Here is a 21,339-nt window from a genome sequence, read left to right as displayed (position 1 = left end):
TATCGAGGACACAAGGAAGCTCCAAACGTCAATGCGGAAAGGACAGCATATCTCTCACAGTGACCACAAAGCAAATAGTCAATCAACAGCTTGATGCTTGCAAGCTATTTTGATTACATAGCCGTTGTTTGTTGATTTCCACTCGCAGCTCACAATGTTGCAACTTCTGCCGAATGTTTTTGTCTACCGTGCCCTTTAGTTGTTTGGGGGAATAGTTTTCATGTTGGTCTTTTTGTTGTGCAATGATGCACAGCTTTGCCATTTGCAAATGGCAAACTTTTGAATAATTGCCGCGCTCAGACATTCTAAAAATATTGTTGATGTCGGTCACATTTTAGGGGTAGTGTTTTGGTGGCAAGGATCAGTGAATCGCAAGGCTTTGTGAAACTCACAATCCCACCGGATTGCGTGGTGGCCAGGAGATGACAGTACAGCAAATGGTTCATGAAACACATTTATCTAGACCTTTGCGAGTTATCTCAAGTGCAACAAATATTTTTTCATGATGGAATTGGGCAAATATCCTATTTCAGAACCATTCCTCTAACAATGGCCTTGAGACTCAGGCTGTTTTGAATATTTTTTATAAACCCTTGGAAATCATTGAAATATACTTGGAGCATCCATTTGAAACAAAACGACACGTATACATGTGTAAATAATATATTATTTAAATCGTTATATTGCTTCTTGCAAAAACAGTTTCGGACCACAAACAACAAGAAGAAATAGCAATGTATAGGCAGCAGTGAAAACTAATTAGTAAACTTGGCCACTAAATGTATGAAAAGGCCAAGTGTCTGTGTTCTGTTGAAGCATCATCTAACATGCCTTCCCTGGCCCTGAGAATTAGCAACCGAGAAGACATCAGTCTTCAGACTAATGCTGCCTCGACTCACTTTTGTTCATATTGAATTGCGGTGACTGAGCATCTGTTGTCAACTTTGTTCGTAGCAATGGATTTTGTACTCAGTTCTTGCTTGCAAATGCATTACCAAAACCCAGGATTGACATCCAGAGCCGTGATAAATACAACAGAATCCTCCACTACGAATATTGAGACTCGGCTTGCATCGAGTTTATTTTGTGAAATGTATTTTTTTTTTTACATGTTCGATGCTATTGTGAAAAGATTGCATTTAGAAGGGGATCAAATTCAACATAATACAACGTTTGATCCTAAACAATTGCGACAAAACATTGTTAAGCCACGTTTAAATTTGTCATTTATATAGTACCATAATTATCACATGGATACTTTCAATTGATAATTAAGATATATAGTTAACATAATTAAAACAGAAGATTGATTATTTTGAGTAGGTTTCTAATGATTTTTCCCAATTTTGCAATTTGATTGTCACATATTCTTGGTTCTTTCGGTGAAGTCACGTAGATAGAAAATAAAATTAAAATAAAAGATAACAAAATTTAATTAAATTAAATAATTCCTTTAAATCATAAAAGCAAAAAGCCCACGACGTTTCCATCGCAAAGCAAGGAGTCTTCATCTAGTCAAAGTTTGATTATCACAATTTGTGGCCAGGATTTGTTTCAAACCTTTTTTGCTGAGATTGTGGTGTACGGTTCCCCTCTTGTGGCGGCATGGGTGACGTGGGTGACGTGGATTCATGGGATACAAATCACAAGGGGTGGCACGGCGGTGAGTGCACGCCACCATGAACTGAACCTCCTGAGTTTGATTCACGGTCACAGCTGACATCAGTGATGAGTGACATACGAACTGATCCCTGGCACCCTCTTTAACAACCCTAAACCGACCATTGTGGTGAAATATGGTCAAAGTACCAACATAGTGTGAATAGGCTTTCATCCAGCAGTGGCTGTAAATTTATACAAACCAGAAATAATGATCACGCGTACGGATCTGTGCGTGTATCATGAGCATGATATATTTTAATCAATGTATCATTACACTCCTCATACTAACACGCACCACCTAGCGCAAGGTCCACGAGACATGCCCGAGCACGGCACTCATTTGGGAACTGCATTACACACAACATATCGATTGCGAGAGTCTCCGCGGGCATGAGCTTCCCTCCTACCCCTCTCTTCTTCATGCCCTGATACTCTCCGTCTCATTGTGTGCCGCTGAGATATCAGCTCAGAGAGACTCTGAGTGTAGAGTCTCCGCGGCTTTGTCCCCGGCCCTTCCTCTGCAAATTAAGCTGGGCCCCCCCCCCCCTGCTGTCCCTGCTCAGATCTTCTAATGCCTGGATAGGACTCTGATTATAGTGAGTGAAAGTGGTGGATCATAAAAATATAAGAAGGCCTGTTTACATGCGGCTCAACGTGAGGCCGGTGGATAGTCCACGTGGTCAAGTGGGGCTGGCAAGGATAAAACGCCATAAATTGTGCATGCGCCACTTGTGACTACCTTTCATAACCGGGCGATAAATACATTCATCACACATGCCCAGTGCCTCTAAGAATATTTCCCTTAATGTATTAAATTATAATTACTTTGGGTCTTTTTAAACTCTTTTTTTTTTCTCCCCCATTTGACTCATGGTGCATAAACACTTTAATTAGTTCAAATAGCTTTGGTGGCTCTGTTTGCATCATTCTAATTCAATTTGCGTAATATTTTAAGTCACTAAAGTGTAGAGCTCTTGCATTCAAAATATTATTGAAATGAATTTGCAAGGGCTGCAATTTTCATTCAGTTGTGAAAACACTGCCAACATAATGGTGTATTTTGATACTTTGGTAAACAAATGCGTATGCACTTCTGTATTTCATATTCCAAAAAAATCATGAAATGTAAATGTTTTCTTCCAAAAACGCTTCACCCATGAGCGTAGTTTATATCACTTCCGTGTACTTAGTCAGCGAGTGCGCGTGTGAACCAACTTGTCGCCTACCGATGGCGTGGTTTATAGCCCATAACGGGTATTCCTTCCCCTTATTTTATGGCTGTACTTACGCGGGTATATCCGTACCCCCACGTTGTCAAAGTGGAAGGAAAAAAAACGACCGTTCGAAAGCCTCACTGAGAAACTTCTGGAGTCTTGTTTATTTTAGTCTCTGCCGTAGAAGCAAAGCGTCTCCCACAGGGTCGGGAAGAAACGCTTTAAAGGCATTTCAAGGTGGCCACTGTTCACTTAGAGCGGCGTCAGCCAGCAGGTAAATTAGCGTTGGCAATTAATCACTCGGGCCACACAGTGGGGAGCGCTCCCAATCAGCGGCAAGAGATGCGTGAAGTTCACGCCGTGCTCACGGTACACCCGTGGCCCTTTGTACGAACACAGACGTCCCCCAGGGCCGCCGCACCTCGCCAGCGCTCAAGGGTGAGAACATTGGGACTCGACTGCTCGGGTTAAAATTACCCGTAGCACCCGTGAATCTGAACGTCCATGGGCGTGCACGCCTAGAAAACTGACAGCAGGAATCTCAGCAGCCGAGTCTGCTGAGCAAGGGAGGTCGGTCGGTCGGCACTTCTGCGTAGGTTTTCGCGGTTGAACTGCCGTATTGTTCAGGGTTGTGCTGCCCATTGTTTGGCATGGTGTCCGGCGTTTCGCTCCACGTGCTGGGAGCTTCTTTGGGAACGTAATTAAGTGGCTGGAAGCGTATGTCAGAGGCAGTAACATGGAGGTCACTCAATTTATTTCAGTTTCTAAATAATTGTATCTATAAATGCAGTTTTGAAAAAGCTCCCCAGCTGTATCTGAAGCAAACGTCAGGCATCATGCCCAGCAACACACCGTACAACCCAAAAACGCAACTGAGAATTGACATGCCAGTGCGTGTGGAATTTTGGGGTGTCATGGGGGCGAGATGTTTACGACCTCGCCTGGTATGCGGGAGGTTGTGGGTTCGATCCTGACCCTGACCCCTGTAAATTTGGAGTTTACATGTTCTCCCCGTGGTCGCGTGGATATTTTCCAGGTCCTCCAGTTTTTCCCTCCACATTTAGAATACACATACATTTAGAGAATTTGGCTGCTATAAATTTCCACGCAATAAGCCACTTCGTTGGGCTATCATTTCTGACAGCCAGGTGGCTTCTGAAAAAGAGCTATGTTGCTCAGTGTAGGTCTTACTTGGTAAAATAAAAAAAAAGTTTGAGTTTGCTGAAAATTACAGTGTGGTAGTGTTATTGCACTCTGACGTTCTTGTGGGTATAGACCCCAACATCGACTGGTGGTGGCCAAGTGATGGAAGTCCACCATCGATTTCGAACCTGTCTGTGTAAAGATTTGAGTGTCAGCCCCATAAGTGTGGGCTTTCTCCGTGTACTCCGAATTCGTTCTGCACAACGCCAATCACTCATTCACAAAATTTGAAAAAAAAAACATCACAACGCAGAGACCCATGAGTCTTGAGACTCATTCAGGCTCCCCTGGGTGAATAAAAGGTGTGTTATATGTACACAACATAATAATAGTTATCAGCAGCAACCATGATCATTCTATTCTTGGAATTAGGCCTCTCCCAAGCCATCATTATCTCTCACAATCCCGCGACGTAATAATCCGCCGAGCACACGAATACGTGCACATTTCAGGACCTCCATCTCCGAGGTCAGGGGTCGGCGGCAAACCTGCGGCTCCGGTGCCCGCGTGCGGCTCTTTAAAGAAACTGCTTCGTGGCGTCAGTTGCTGAGGGCCGCCGCCGCCTCGTATTCACGTTGCATTGCGGCTCATGAAATATGGAGTGGTGGTTTTGTTTTTTAAAGAATTCGAAGGGGGAAGGAAACGGCCCCCCCATCCCAGGTGGACGTTCTTCTCAAATGCGCTCACACCCCTTGGCTGCCACTCCGTTTTTACTCCTGACAAATCCACCGTCATATGAACCTTATGGCAGGACCCCGGGGTCCTGAATAAACGGAAGTCACAATCGTAATTACATTTTTTTTTGGCGACTCCGTCCCACCGCGCACATAAATGGCGCGACCCACCTGGCGCAGATCATTCTGTTGTCATGTCGTCTAAGCGACATGACAACAATGTGTCTCGGCCTCGCTGTGCGCTGCGTTGCACCACTATCCGAGTAGTTAACCTCGCATTCAATAAACCTTCAGACTCTGAACGTATTTAATGAATAGAACGAGGTAAAACTGATGGAAAAACACAGCACAATATACGGCATCTGTTTCTACTTGGAATATCAATATAATGAACACTGCAGCATCATAGCATTGTCTTAGGTAACATGAAACTCAACAATAGGTCCTGGATGGACCAGGCACCTACATTAGCACTGAATAGCTATACAAGAGAATAAGCTACTATGTTGAATAAGGTAACTTCGTGTAATCACCATACTGCAGCCTAAATGTACAGCACTGCACATAACACTGAACTGTGGATGAGATACTTCTTCATCCTTGCTCTCAAGATCGCATTAAAGTTACATGTGTACAAGTCTGGCTCGACTAATCTAACTACAAGTAACATTCACAATAATGCAAGTGGCAGGCTTCGTTATTAACTAGGCATAATATTTATTGTAACAATTTAACGGCGTTATAAAGGCATTTACAGCATTATAACGGCAATCCTAATGTATTGACAACGTTGGATGTCACTGCATGTCACTGTGTGAAGCTGGCTGGGAGAGGCACGGTACGGGGTTCAAAAGGGGCCATGGCATTCTCGTTGAACCCGGAGGGCACGTGACCAGAGGTACCGACCCGGGTACCCCCCAAAGGGGGAGCTGGGGTGATCACGTGCCCAGGTAAGATTCTTCTCGGGGTTTCGAGAAGGTGGGCTAGGGGCGGGGCGAGCCCTGCCACACAGGTTATAAGCGGGAGCCCTGGGCGGCATGGGCTGCTGTTGTCTGGATGATGAAACCTACGTCATCGCCTGGAAGAGGAGCTCGGACTACAGCTGGGGTCCGGTCCGCGATAGCCCACCCCGTGTATTGAAAGTAGCTAGCCCGGGGGGTCTACCCCCTTAGGTTACCTGGTCAAGGGGCAGTACCCCTTTGTGTTATAGGGTTATCTGTATTAAACGTGTTGCCTCCAAGAGAAGCCTCAGTCTCCATCTGTATCAACTACAACTGGTGTCAGGAGTGGCCAAACAGTTATTTAGTTAACTAGTTATATAGTATGGAGGCTAGACGAAAATTACGTACCAGGTCTCCGGATGAAGAGGACGACGACTCGACAGCCCCGGGGTTGGCGGCCCCGGAAGAGGGAGGAAAGGCGCCACCGGTCGAGCATCATGCCGTCTGGCAGTTCGACGGCTCATCACCACCGGGGAGGGCGCTTCGGGTGGCACACTCCCTCCTCACCGAGCTTCTCTACGCAGCGGCGTCCATCCTGGACAAAATACACTGCAGAGAACCCGCAGCGGAGGAGGAAGGGATGGAGCTGCGCGTGACTGCAGTTCCTGCCGCCGCTTTCGGAGTTCCCGCCGAAAATTCTAAAACTCCCACTGAAAGTGTGGGGGTTCCCGCCGAAAATCTCTGCCAACCGGAGGCCCCCACAGTTCCCGCCCAAGATTCCTGCCAATCAGGAACCTCCGCGGCGCATCCAGAGCAGGTGGCCGCCATCTTGTCGACAGAGCGTGGCGGAGTTCCCAACAAGAGCGAAGCTGCGCTGCGATCGATGCTGCGTGTCCCGTCTCTTCAGCAGCGCCTGCCCATTTTTAAGGAGTTTTCAGCCGCCTGAGATGACTGCCTTCCAGCGGTACTTCCTCTCCAACAGCGAGATGGCGGGGTGGACGGAGGTGGAGGCGCTGCGAGCACGTCCCGCTGCCCTGGATGATGACACCCTGGCAGCCTTGGTCACTATCCCACCGGCCGACAGATCTACGCTGTAGCAGGCACTGCAACAGATGGCGGTGATCTACGGGCCGCCGTCCAACACGCGCCATCGCTTCGCTGCACAGAGGCTGGGGGAAGCCGAGACGCCCCTTGCCTTCCGCAGCACGCTGCTAGCGTTGCCGAAGGCTGCCTTCCCCCAGATGGACCAAGAGGGAAACGACGCTTTGGTCCTTGAGAAGATGCTGGCGTTGGCGCGGGACCTTCGTGTCGTCGTCCACACCATCGACGATGACGACCTGTGATCCCTCCAGGCTGCTAAGTGCATCCAGGCGCACTTGCTCCTACAACTGGAGACGGGGCTGGTGGCGTGTGCTGGGCTTGGTGAGGCTCGCAGTACACTGGAGGAGTCGGAACCTGCCCAGGCCTTTGCATCGACCCAGGGCAGAGGATGGAGAAGGGACGGCCGGCCGCGTCGGGACGGCTCTCAACAAAGGCGAAGGACGTCACCACGCCTGGAGCGGGGCCTCATCACCTGCTATAACTGCGGCCTGCAAGGCCACGTGTCGTCGGGTTGCCGGGCGCCACGACGACGCTTCTCTGCATTTCAGCCGTCATCCACCCACCCATCCTCTTCTCCGCGGCAACCTGAGGCGAGTCGTGGCACTACAAACACTCGGCCCCTGAATTCACCTCATGCATCTAGTTGCGCCGGTTCACGTGTTCATCGTGTGTTGGTGAAGGGGGGTATGGAATGCGTTCGGGCCGACTGGCCGCTCCGACCAGGTCAGTGGTCGGAGCTGGCCCATAGGGTTGTTGCCGCAACTGCGGGTTCATTTGTCATTGGTTCCATAGACAGGGTCAATTTTAGGATGCTCGTCGATACTGGTGCGTCGGCGACCATCATCTCAGAGCTTATTCCAACATTTTGCCCGACAAATGCCATTCCCTATGCCCCTTTAAAGTGCTGTGCTTTGCCGCTCACGGGGGTTTATTGGGCATCATTGGCCAAATTAAAGCTCAAATATGCATTGGCGATGTTGAATTGACGGGCCCCATTCTCGTCTCTTCTTCCCTTGCCGTTCCATGATTGCTCGGGACCGATTTCTTGGGTAAAATGCCTGTAAACATTCTAATTGACCAGGGGTGCATCGAATTGCCATCTGGCTGTCGTATAGCATTCCTACCCTCTCCCACTCGGTTGTGCACAACCAACGCCACCGTGCAAGCGCTAGCATCTAGAACGGTACGGATTCCCCCTGGCATGCAAATGGCACGTAAATGCTGGTTCCCCTTCGCTTGCGCAAGCCACTTGATCTGGCGGCGACTGCGGGAGAGATCCTCTTGGAACCTTCCAATATGCTGTTCAGGGATTGGAGTTAGTTGGAGCGCAAATCTTAGTGTCCAACGACAGGGAACCCTTGATCTAAGTCCTCAATACCGGGTTGCAGACTTCCGATGTTCCGCAGGGCACAGTGCTTGCCCATGCGATACCCGCACTTCGCGGGGATTGTGTTGTGGGAAATCTTGGGGCTGAGCCACACCCGCCGCCGCGGATAGGTTCGGATGAGCAGTGGATACGTTCTCTTTGTTCGGAAGGTGCAGACTTGTCCGAGTCCCAAAGGGGTAAGTTGAGGACACTCTTACGGGAATTCGCTGACGTTTTTAGTACGAGTAAATTCGACATTAGCCGTACTACACTTTTAAGCCATCACATCGACACGAGCGATGCCGCTCCCATCTGGCAGAACCCTTACCAGCTGAGCCCTGCAGAGGAGCATGTCCGGCTGGCAGTTGATGAAATGCTAGCCGCGGACATCATTTCGCCATCCACCAGCCCGTGGAGGACCCCTATCGTTCTCGTGAAAAAACATAGTGGTAGCTTGCACTTCTGTGTTGATTTCCACAAGCTCAACAAGATATTGGTGGCGGATGCTTACCCTCTCCCTCGGATGGACGACTCCCTGGACGCCCTAGCGGGCGCTCATTACTTTTCTACCCTTGATCTTCTGTCCAGATTTTGGCAATTGCCGCTAGATGAGGCAACTAGGCCCAAAACGGCCTTCCGTACGCCACAGGGCCTTTTCGAATTTAATCGGCTTCCGATGGGACTCCACTCCGTGCCGGCTACGTTCCAACGTTTGATGGAGCTTGTGCTAGCTAGTCTTCAGTAGGACTGATGTTTGATATATCTTGATGATGTTATCGTCTTCAGCCGTACGTTCGAGGAACATATCGATCGGTTGCGGGCTGTTTGTATCAAAATGCGGGTGGCAAATCTCAAATACAAGCCCCAAAAGTGTCACCTCCTGCAGAAATCCAAGCGGTATCTCGAGTATATTGTCAGAAAGTCAGGCATTGCTACTGATCCCGAAAATACAGCGTGCGTTCGGACTTGGCCGACCCCCACGTCGGTGGGGGAGGTGCGAAGTTTTGTCGGTTTTGCATCTTACTATCGTTGCTTTGTAGCTAGGGTTCGCTACCATCGCAAAACCCCTCCAGGCTCTGACGGCCATGGGTCAGAAATTTCATTGGGGGGAGGAGGAGGCCGCAATTGCCGCACTTCGTGAGGCTTTGGTCAACGCCCCTCCCCTCCGCTACCCCGACTTTGCTGCGCCGTTCATCCTTGATATGGACGCTAGCAACACTGGCATCAGCGCGGTTCTGTCCCAGGTCGTCAATGGGGTGGAGTGCGTTGTTACGTACGGCAACAGGGTGCTGTCTCCGGCTGAACAACGTAACTGTGTCATGCACCGAGAGCTCCTGGCAATCGTTTTTTTTGTCCAACAATACCGCCCGTATTTGTATGGCAGACACTTTACAGTGTGCTCTGACCACGCTACACTGCAGTATGCGTTGCCGGTTGAACAGCCATCCGGCCAACTTTCACGTTGACTCGAGGTCTTCCAGGACTATTCTTTTATTGTGTCCTACTGCAAGGGTACCCAGCACTCGAACGCTGATGCCTTGTCATGGTTACCACCGAGCGACAAGTGTGCGTGCTTTTTGGGCGCAGGGCGCTGTAAACCGCCGACCGACGACTAGCCTCCGCCCCTTGCAGCGTCGGCTGAGGTGGCTTCCCCCGAGGTGGAAGATGGTCCCGTGGCACGTGACGCCGTCCTTGGCCTTGACCTCGCTGAGTGGGGGTGCCTTCAGATGGAGGACGCCTGCCTGGTCACATTGCGCCGCCGCGTTGTGCACTCGGATAAGGATAAGGGCTGTAGGGACTTGGCCTCGGTCGTCCTGAGGGATGGCCTGCTGATGCGCTGGGATGGCAGCGTGCGCCATTACAGTATTGTTGTGCCTACCGCCCTGCAAAGTAGTGTTGTATGGGCTGTTCACGAACGACTTTTGCACTTGGGCGTGCACAAAACCCTTGCCACGCTCCAGCCGAGCATGGCAAAGGATGTGACTGATTTGCTTAAGGGATGTGTGCAGTGTGCGAGGCGGAAACACCCGGCTAGGCCCTGTTGTCCGCCCTTGCAATCGATTCGGGTCTCCCACATTAATGAATTAGTCACTCTGGACATCCTTGGTCGCTTTCCCGCTACCCCTCGGGGTAATACATACTTGCTGGTGGGTGTTGAATATTTCTCGCGCTGGCCTATAGCCTGGCCACTCCCCAAACAGTCGGCGGCTGCCATTACCGACGCTTATCTTGATGGCTATGTCATGGACAAGGGTACTCCTGAACATCTATTGACCGATCAGGGAAAGAACTTCTCGTCCAAATTACTGCGGGAGGTGTGCAACCTATTGGGCACAAAGAAAATTCCTACATCACCATACCACGCCTGAACGGATGGAATGGTGGAGCACCTGCACAAGACACTGACTTCTATGCTGAACCATTAAGTCAGCGAGTCCCAGCTTTATTGGGACTTGCGGGTCCCCGGAGTTCTGGCCGCATACCGTATGGCTCCTCATGCATCCACCGCTATTCGCCATTCTTTTTAATGTACGGCAGGGACCACGACTCCCCAATTGATGTCCAACTGCGTGTCGCGCCGCACAAAGCCAAATACAAATTTTCAGATTCTATGCGCTTCAACATTCAGAAGCTGTCGGAAGTGCGTGAGGCTTCTAGGGTGAATTCTAATTCACGCCAATTGGCTAATGAGCGACTACGGGGTGTCCGTGCTTCCGGCCACGTGTGGATTGCAGGGGACAGAGCCTGGCTCCACTGCCCCCAGGTACCGGGGAGCACGTCGCCAAAATTGGTTAAACCCTGGAGAAGACCTGTCGATGTCGTTCGACCACAGTGCGTTCAAATTCAGTGGGGCCGGCGGTGCTGGTTCGTTCACCCATCGCGCCTCAAGCCCTTCGTTGCTCCGCGTGATTTCATCCCATCTCCACAATGCAGGGGCCGAGTGGGTGACGTGTCCAACGAGCTGAGGTGGGTCCTCAGCGGAGTCGTGTGCTCCCATCCTCAGATGCCGCGTGACTGATGCCCCTACAGTCGTCACCTTCTGCTCCGGATGTGGGGAACTCATCTGCCCACCCGGATTCTCCCCGTGAAGAGCCGGCTTCGCCAGAACACTTGCTGGTTCCCCCCGGGTCCTCCGGGGTGAGTGGGCCCACCTCCCCCGGGGGCCCGGCCACGAGGACTCGATCTAAGACGTTTCGCTTATCATGACCCCGATTCACCCACACTACCACACCGTCAATTGATTGTCGCACTCGGCAGGCCGTCTTGGTCATTGGCTGAACCTGGCCTTTATTGTGCTGATGGGTGTTGATATACAGTGGGGGTAGAAGAGGTTGTTGGTGTGAGGGGTTGTACTGCATTGGTTTTTATCTATCTCGTGTGGTTTTCAGTACTCCCACCCTTTTCCTTGGTTGTTTCTGTACATTTGTAGATAGTATATATATTGTATAGGTGGGCTTGGGTATTTCATTGTTGGGGTTGCTATTGAGGCATATTTGTTGAATTGTTATTGAGGGCTAATTGATTTCTATGGGGGAGTTGGCAGCCGGGACGGCTGTGTGCTATGAAGGGGGGGTGATGTAGTGACATCGTTGGATGTCACTGCATGTCACTGTGTGAAGCCGGCTGGAAGAGGCACGCTACGGGGTTCAAAAGGGGCCATGCTACTCTAGTTGAACCCGGAAGGCACGTGACCGGAATGACCGACCCGGGGACCCCCCAAAAGGGGGGCTGGGGTGATCACGTGCCCAGGTAAGATCCTTCTCGGGGTTTCGAGAAGGTGGGCGTGGCTAAGGGCGGGGCGAGGCCCGCCACACAGGTTATAAGTGGGAGCCCTGGGCGGCACGGTTTGTTATCTGGATGAAGAAACCTACGTCGTCGCCTGGAAGAGGAGCTCCGACTACATGACCCGGACCCGAGCTGGGGTCCGGTCCACAATAGCCCCCCCGTGTATTGAGAGTAGCTAGCCCGGGGGGTCTACCCCCTGAGGTTACCTGGTGAAGGGGCAGTACCCCTTTGTGTTATAGGGTTATCTGTAATAAACGTGTTGCCTCAAAGAGAAGCCTCAGTCTCCATCTGTACCCACTACACTAACATAACAGCATTCCCAGTATTACAAGAACATAAACGAACTTACAGACAATGCTTCTTAAAGTCCCACAATGAACAGATGCACCTGTCTTCACTGATACGCTATTTGTGCCTATATTTTGTACTCTGTAATGGCTGACACCCTGCCTCATGGCTTACAGAATGTTAAATCGTAACTTCCTGGTCATGTGACCAAACTCAACGCCATATCTGGAAATTCCTGTGTACGCACACCCCCATGGCTGCCGTGAGGCAGAACACAATGTCTGCAGCCAGGATCAATCGATGACAATCCTATTACCTGCAGATATTTAACAGATGAGATGCCATGCACCATTAATTCCTCCTGTTTGATAATACTTCTCTTGTCCGTATGCATCTGCGCACATAGTTTTTTTTTTCAGTTAAGCCATAGTTCCCACATACCGCTCGTATCAATGCAGATAAGAGGGGTGGCGACCCACTACTCTGTAGAGTAACATTGGTATAAACGCTTGTTACAATATGAACAGCGCATTTAAAACGCGTACTATTTTATTTACTGTTTACAAAGTGTGTTCACAAATCCACACTGAGAAACACGATGATTGACAGAGGGGTGTAAACTATTTTTTCGATAGTGTATTTATATAGAGGTACTGCAAACCCATTGGTGAAAAACAGCAAAGTTTTTTTTACATTATAATATAATGTTTATGCGAGAGCCGGGGGCTTATGGGACCCCGGGGTCCCGCCATAAGGTTAATATCCCCTTTAATCCACGTGCTCTGCCCAACACAAATCTAAAGCGCTGTCGAAAATTGCAAAATGCATTGGCTACCCCCTTTTCGAATTGTCTAGAATTCATTTAAAAAATACATTTCTGTGCAGAAGCTGACTTGGAACGCGTTTACAAAGGGAAAACGGCGCAGGCCATCTAGAAGCATCGCAGCCAGCTTCCAAAGGCAGTTCGGTAAGAACTGACATGTGTGGGGGGTGAGGCCTCAAAGGTGATACTAAAAAAAGTGATAGCCCTCATTTGCAAGCAGCAGTGCAGGCTCAGCAAGCAGACAACACTGGCAGTCCCAGATTGCAAGGGCTGCAGCAGCCACTGCCAGTCCGGCGCTCGTGCCCATTTGATGTCACATTTATAACACGAGAGCTACAACATCCCATACTCCTGCGATTGATCGAAATGCTTGGTTTGGACCGTACCTCTGCAGAGTCATTAGCACCCACTCTCCAGGCGGTGAAATTTGACTCGCCGCTTGCTCAACTCGCCCAGCGATTCGTCTCCAATTAAACGAAAAAAGTTCGCAATTCCTAACCTGTGTAAATGAATGCCCCACGAGGCTGCTGTGAATGTGAAGCCTGCTACCCACACCATACTTTGCCCATCATTGTAAGGCCATTGCTCCCCCACTGTTCCTTTCACTAATGCACTCATGCCGACGAGGCCAGGCTTAAGCCAATTCTGCCGGCCAAGCTACGTACGCTATGCAGTGCTGCACACAGGGTACATAATCCGATATGACACATGCAGGAATGGAACGCGCAAAGCCCATTTCTTATTAAGCCAACTCAAGACAGCATCTAATGACGGCTCATTTGTTATTTCATGGCTATTCATGCAAATTATCTGCAGAATTCCCATGGTATTAACGCCGACAAGTGTGCATTTCATGAAGCACCATACCAATAATTGTGTAAAGGAGTTCAGCCCGGGTGAGACTTGAACTTCATTTTGATTACGTCTTCTGCAGAGCACGTCACACATCAGAGAATCACCCCCCCCCCCCCCCCGTCTATCCCTACCTTTTATTCCCTTCCCCATCCTTTCTGGAACTTTCCATGACTCTCCACCAATCCCCCTTCATGTCTCCTATAACGGTCTCCCAACCAACCCCTCATTTCCATTTAGCTTTCCCCGATGACCAATCCAATTTGAATGGCTTCCACATTCAAGACCCTACGCCCCGTCCCCTCCCCCGTGACAGCTCCTCGCCATTGAGAGTCGAGCGCACTATTTAAACTCACGGGGAGCCGTTCGACCCGGTGAGTGTGTATCTATATACATGTGTGTAGTAATATTTATTTCCTAATAGGACGCACCTCTCGGCATCCATTACAATTGTATTCACGATGTGCCAACTGCCGTAGCATGGGTGGCATTGTCGCATTGTCGGCATGGCTTCTCGTACAAAAAATGAAATGGTGGGGGGGGGGGCGGGTGCCTGGCCCTATCTCTGTCCAATGTCTCCCCTCCATTCTTTGTAGCCCGGTGCCTGGGTCCCTCCAGCTCAAAGGCCCCAGTGCAGTTCCACCGCCTGCACACTCGATAGCTATGCAACTGATGACCCTGCCGGTGCCAAAAAAGCAACTTATAATTTTTTTTTTTTAAACGACAGCAGCATCAACATTGACAGTGGATGGCGTGCACCCTGGTGCAAGGAATTAAATGGGGCTCCCTGTCCCGATATCCCCCGGCCCACAATTTGTAGCCAGGTGCCCTGGGCCCTCTCCAGCCCTGGTGCAGTCCCATTGCCAGCGACGCTCGTTAGCTATGCTACTGCGATGTCCTCTCTGTGGCTGTCATTACTTTCATTGTTTAGGCTATTGTTGTATATTAAAACTATATTTGTTATTTACTTTTATTTTACCAGGTAAGGCCCAATGAACTATATGGCTCTTTTTTCAGAAGCAACTTGGCAAAATGATAGCCCAATGAAGTGGCTTATCACGTGGAAATTTATAGCATGTGTTCTAAATGTGGAGGATAAAACTAGAGAAAAATCCACGCGACCACAGGGAGAACACGCAAACTCCAAATATACAGCAGGCGTCAGGGTCAACATCGAACCCATGACCTCCTGTATACCAGGCGAGGTAGTTAACATTTCACCACCATGGCGCCCCTGTCTGCGGTTTCCTGCATTATTAGCATGTAGATTCCCCTTGCAAAATGTACACTATGTTAGTGCTATTGCCAGGTTCTAAATAAAGGATGTGTATGATCGATCACCGCTTCATTATTCATTCAATTCTTCATCCTTTGACGTATTTTAAAGAGTAAGCATTGAATGCACCATAGGCTTTCTCTGCATTCCCCACAGGGCCCTGCAAAAGCCACGCGTTTGGCAATTTGCTTTGTTAAACAGCAGTGGGGGTTATTCTGTACTTCAAGGAGTCATTTTGCTCCAAACTCCCCCTCAATAAAGAATCCCCCAGAGAATATTTAGAAAACCTGTGAACACATTCTCAAGGTCATCTAGTTGGGGGCCACATCCCTAATTGTATTATTCAGTCCCAATAACAGATGGAATATATCTCAGCGAGGATCAGTCGAAACACTGCTACTTCTCAAGTACCCTTGGTGAGAAGTCGTGTGTGGTGGTGGTTGTTGCGTGTCAATACTGGATTGTGGAAGTTCCACCCAGTGGTGTAGCGTGGTTGCAAATGGCCCTGGTGCAGAGATCTAAATGTGTGACCCCCCCTGTCCAATTTTCTCCATCTTCTTAGTCCAGCCCGTGGGCCCAGGCGTGGTTGCACATTAAATAGCGCACCACGGTGGCGAGATGTTAACTACCTCGCCTGGTATGCAGGAGGTTGTGGGTTCAATCCCGACCCTGACACCTGCTGCTGTATATTTGGCATTTGCATGTCCGTCTCCCCGTGGTTGCGTGGATTTTTCTCCGGGTCCACGGGTTTTCCCCTCCACATTTAAAAACTTTCTTTTAGAGTATTTGGCTGCTATAAATTTCCACGTGATAAGCAACTTCATTGGGCTATCATTTGTGGCCAGGTCGCTTCTGAAATAGAGCGATATGGCTCAGTGGGCCTTACTTTGGTCAATTAGAAATACTTTAGTTTTATAGTTTAAAGTATACAGGTCCCTTGGGAAAGTGAGCCCCGTGGCCTGGTTAGTACTGGCGTGGCATGGCAAGGCTGCTCTGGCAATCGGGGCCGGGCCTTCTTACCCAGTTCGTAAACCAAGCCGGCTCACTTGCCAGTCGGGTTGCCACCTCCACGGTATAAGAAAAAAACACATGGGATATATCATGGAAAGAGGAGTATCTGTCAATTCCAGATGAGTGGAGAACGACATGTAAATGCATTGTCTTGAGCGCTATATTATTACACAGCTGACAAAAGCCGGGACGTTAATGTCGTGCGAGAACATATTTCCCATGACAGCAGCTGTCTCACAAAGAGGATGATTCTGGGAAAACCAGGACAGGTGGCAACCCTGTTTCCCAGTGGTAATGAGAATCTGTAATTTGCTTAACAGATGACGAACAGGATGTGACAACATGCTGTTTGTATCTAAGGACATACTGGGTCAGTACATATAACAATTGGGTAGAAATACCCAATAGGGTATGGGGGAGAGTGGTGTTCAGGCTCACAACCTCACACTTTCCTGCCCCACAATGCAATATCGTCCTGCGTGTGTTTTTCTTGAAAACTTATAATTGGCTGTGGATTCTGCAAAAAAGCGAGAAATGTTTTAAAATGAATCGGCTTTTGCAGTTTCCACCTTAATCCTATGAGGACTTTTTTTTGCGTGTGTGGGGTTATTTTTAATGACTGCATTGCAGGAAAGCCCCGAAATTGGCACTGCCAAAGGGTCCTGCATTGTATTTTGTCTCTCCCGCTTCACAAAATACGTTACCAGGCTGCCATCGTTGGCTTGATTTCAAATCGACGTTACGTCAGCAATACCGTACTCCCACGATAGAGCAAACATTGCATTACAGCTTCTGCTTCTTGCTGCTTTTTGCTATTAATCGGTCCTATAAACAGGTGTTGGTAGTCACATTGTGCTGGGTGAGGTTGGAGCATGCCATCTGCTGGCCTTTGGCTTCATAAAAAAAAACCTCATCTCTACATCCCATGCATTGATGCCTCTTTTGGGTTAAGAGTGCAGGAGTAGAGCCCAAGCAAATTTGCTTTGAAAAAAAATATTCCTTGACACAATCATACTGATTCAGGAGCCTGCATCTGTGTCCTGAATAGCAACCTACGTGGAGTGGTGCAGCATCGGTATGCGGACGTCGTCAAGATGCTAAACGCAACGCGGGCTTTTAAATGCGTGTCAGCGCGTGGTCTCACAATAGCTGTAAATATTTACTTGCCACCACGTTCGTGTCCCATCAATTAGTGCTGTTCGCCTGTGCAGTCTATTAATAGCCGTGACAGCATTAGCACGTTGTGGTAGATGCCATTGCCTGCCAACAAGAGACATTATGCTCTCGGTCCACTCATTAATAAGCCGCACTCTTCCAAACTTTGCATTTACGTGAACAACCTTAAATGCTTCTATTCTATGTCGTGTGAATCCCAAGAGCAAAGCATAAACGAAACGGGCGGATGTCTGAAGCCCCGTCAGATTTGTGTTGACACTTCCCCGCTGAAGTAAAACGCTCGCCAGATGTTCATTAAAGCTCTGCGACGGCTTGCTAATTGTGAGCAGTGCAGCCCGTCGACAAGCGCAGCGCCGGCTTTCTAACTCCGCGTCCGTTTCCTGTCGCCCCTGCCGCTGCCGACGTGCGCGCAAAAAACCCAGGCGGCTCCTCGCGCGCACGGCACGCAGCGAACCCCGCGGACGAGATGAAGGGCCTGTCGGGCGGGCGATCGCACCACAGCCTCGTCGCCGACGGCTTCGAGCGCCAGCACGACGCCGTGCCCCCGCGCCAGCACTCGTACCCACGGCTCAGCCCGCCGGACCCGCCGTACGAGCGCGCGGGGCCGCCCCCCGCGTTGACGCGGCAGGCCTACTCGCTGGCGCACCACGCCGACCGTCACCCGGCGGGCGAGGCGCCCTACCACCGCTACAGCCTCCGCGGCGCCCCCGCGCAGGCCGAGTGCGCCGAGGCGGCACCCGGCGGCGGCGGCACGTTTCCGCGCTCGCACTACGGCACGCAGTTCGACGGCGTCGACGACTTCCCGCCCGCGCTGGCCGTCGCCACCTACCAGCACCCGCACCAGCACGCGGCGGTGGCGAGCGGGCGGGTGGCGCGCCTGCCCCCGGGGCTGCTGGACCAGCTGGAGCGGCAGCTGCCTCCGGGCCGCGACGGCTTCTGCACGCTCCAGTACCAGCGCGCCAACAGCGAGAGCCCCGGGCGCATCCGCCACCTCGTGCACTCGGTACAGCGGCTCTTCGCAAAGTCGCACTCCATGGAGGCGTCCGCCGCCGCGGGCAAGAGCCTGAGCAAGAGCGACAGCCGCAGCACGGTCGGATTGATGGACGACCAGCAATATCACCACCACCAACTTCTGCAGCAGCAACAGCACTTGCAACTGCAGCAGCAACAACAGCAGCAGCAGCTGCAGCAGCAACTTCAGCAGCAGCTGTACCACCAGGCGACGCTGTCTTCCTCGTCGCTGAAGCAGAGCCGGCGCAGCAAGAGCAGGGAGCGCAAGGAGTCGCGCCTGAAGGGCAGCCTCTCGGGCTGGTGGAGCTCGGACGACAACCTCGACGCGGACAGCGTGTGCAACGCGCCGAGCGTGTCGGGCCGCCGCTGCCGCGAGCGGCCCTCCTTCCACGAGTTCCCGTTGCGGCCCTCCAAGAGCATCGGCGACGTGAAGTGCGCCGCGTGCTCCGGCGGCACCGAGCCCGACGGCGGGCGGACGCTCCGGCGCGGCGCCTGGTCCACGATGACGGTGAGCCAGGCGCGCGACGCCTACCGCGACCCGCTCGCGGCATCCCAGCGGACGCTGCACCGCGCCGACACGCGGCCGGCCTCCTTCGACCGCATGTACCAGTTCCTGCAGGTGAAGGCGGCGTCGCGCGGGCCCTGCGTGCCGCCGCGTAGGTTCGTCGCGGTTGTGCCGTTGCCGCCATCTCTCTGTCGTTGCCGCTCCGTCGTTCTCGCCCCGCTGAGTTTTTGTTGACGTTCGGCGTGGCGGCCGGACGTTCCGCGCCGCGTGCCGGGAGCTTCGTCCGGTTCCCAGCACGCAGAGCGAAACGTCGGACTTCGCGCGAACGCAACAATGCGCATGGTACGATCCTATAACATGCCAGAGAACCCTAAGTGCTTCGTGTCTTTGGGAGCGTGACGTTAGCAAAAAATGTCCCCCGTGGCTCAAGTCAGTCCCCACTGGATTAATGGCAATCGTCGTTTTGTCGGTCTTGTCTTCCGTCGTTATTCATTTTTGTTCACTGAAGATGTTTCCACGGGACTCCGCGTGAACCCACTTGTAATGGAACATCGTGTGCTCCTTGGGGTCACGTGAACAAATTAAAAATCCGTGGATTTATTTCGCAAAGCGTATTTGGATACACTTTAGATGAAATTTTGATGAAATTATTAAACCTGACATCACCAGATTGGGGGGAGTGGGGTTAGCCGTACTTTACTGGTGTACTGTACTGGTGTCACTAATTAACTGCCAGATGCCTCCAAGAAGATTGGCGAAAAGTTCCCAAAGAGGATGTCCTCTACTGTGAACGAACGGAACGCGTAGCTTTCCAAAAAAATGGGTCTCTTCTGAAATGAAACGTGCGTTGTTCCCTTCAAGACGCACCGAAGGCTCCACAACGGAGCGTAAAGGTTGCCGATGGTTCTTTGCGCAGCAGCAGCAGATGGCACGTTTATTTCAATCGTGGTCATTGCAATTGGGGCAAATGTTCCCCCCCCCCCCCCGCCACTTGGTAATAGGTGACAATTTCCTGAAAGTCGTCGGCAGATGGCAGTGTTATTGCGGTGGCTTACGTGAGATCCGAGGCTGTCTCCAAGGGTACCAATGACAAGGCCAGCAGGCAGGCAATTTCTGCACGGCCACTCTCATTACCCAGCACCTTCGCACACAGCGCCTGGGTGATTAGGAATTGCCCATTGTGGTCCTCCCCCTTCAGTGGGCGTACAACTACACTCCGGTATTAAAATGTACACTTGAAAAAATAAAAATGTTTTACACATCCCGTCAATCACACACACAGCCTTCTGAGAGGGCATTATTTCATCAGCACTGGTTCAATGCAAGCAAAATCCTCTGGACCGGTTTTGACAAACGGCGTCTCATCAGCAGCATCAGGCTTGCTTGAACCCAATGCAGGTGAAACTGCCAGACGTGTCTGATTAAGGACCCCTGTCGAGTTAGACCCAATATGATGTAATACGTGATGATTATTACGCAATGCAGTATATTGGTGCATTGCAGATGCCCTACATCATTCACCCTTGGATCACACAATGCAGGTCACCACTGGTAACAGAAAAGTAATTTTACGATTAAAATTTAGACTTCTGCATTTTTGGGGGGATTTGCAGTTTAATAGAAATTTGAAACAAAATCCACCTGCTCCGCAGTGATCAGTAAACTTTACTGACCCAACGTAGTTAAATGTTTTCTATAAGGGCTTTCATGTTTTACCCCCATAAGAGACAACTCTTGTGAACTTCTCAGAAAAAAATCCGTCGTGCACTAACAAGACTTGAATCCATCAAGAAGAGTTAAAGAAAGACTTTAACTCTAAAGAAAGACTTTAACTCTAAATAAAGACTTTAACACTTCCTGATACCAATTGCCAAGCCAGCTCCTTGTGTTTCACTTGTGAGAACCCGACAGCGTGAGCCACGGTTGAGCGGATCATAAATGAAAGCAGGTGAAGCGTGGCTTTTTTTTTGGTCCGACAGGTAAACTGCGAAATTCGACGGATAAGTCCGTTAGTTCTGCGTATTTACGGACAGGTCTCGTTCGCTTCACCCTTGGTTCACGTGCCCGCATCCTATGTACTCGACTGGCCGCATAATGGAATGTGAAGCATATGGCCAAGGATGAATACGACTCTTGTCAACAATGAACATGCTCACTTGAAGTGTAGGTTTTTTACCTAGCCAACACAATGATCCATATTTACTTCCTGGGTTAAGCTACATGGTCGCTCTATGTCAAACGTCACATTAAAAGCACCCAGGCCCAAATGCCGAAGATATACAGTATTCCCTCGTTAGTCACTTAAACGTTTCTAACTAATATATCTTCACAAAAGATGTAAAACATTTCAAAACGGCCTTAAAATGTTAGGTACTCCGGTAACGTTTCACACTCATGTTTCTCACTGAGTCATGGTGGTGAGATGTTAACTACCTCGCATGGTATACAGG

At 50.4% G+C, this 21,339-nt stretch overlaps 1 protein-coding gene across 1 annotated transcript in view; it reads left to right on the top strand.

Moving 5' to 3' along the window:
* The window catches only part of LOC133349280 (disks large-associated protein 2-like), a 160,959-nt gene that overhangs the window by 59,227 nt on the left and 80,393 nt on the right, over positions 1–21,339 (top strand). Inside the window, exons 2-3 of the mRNA XM_061562650.1 lie at positions 13,121–13,202; positions 17,796–19,003. Coding sequence (XP_061418634.1) covers positions 17,840–19,003 — 1,164 coding nt within the window. The 5' untranslated portion in view covers positions 13,121–13,202; positions 17,796–17,839. The remainder of the gene's footprint in view (positions 1–13,120; positions 13,203–17,795; positions 19,004–21,339) is intronic.

This window comes from Lethenteron reissneri, chromosome 29 (genome assembly GCF_015708825.2).
Source record: "Lethenteron reissneri isolate LAM-NWPU_2019-01 chromosome 29, ASM1570882v1, whole genome shotgun sequence".
Taxonomy (NCBI): Eukaryota; Metazoa; Chordata; class Hyperoartia; order Petromyzontiformes; family Petromyzontidae; genus Lethenteron; species Lethenteron reissneri.
The sequence above is the reverse complement of the archived record's forward strand: the minus strand, read 5'-3'. Positions and strand labels throughout refer to the sequence as shown.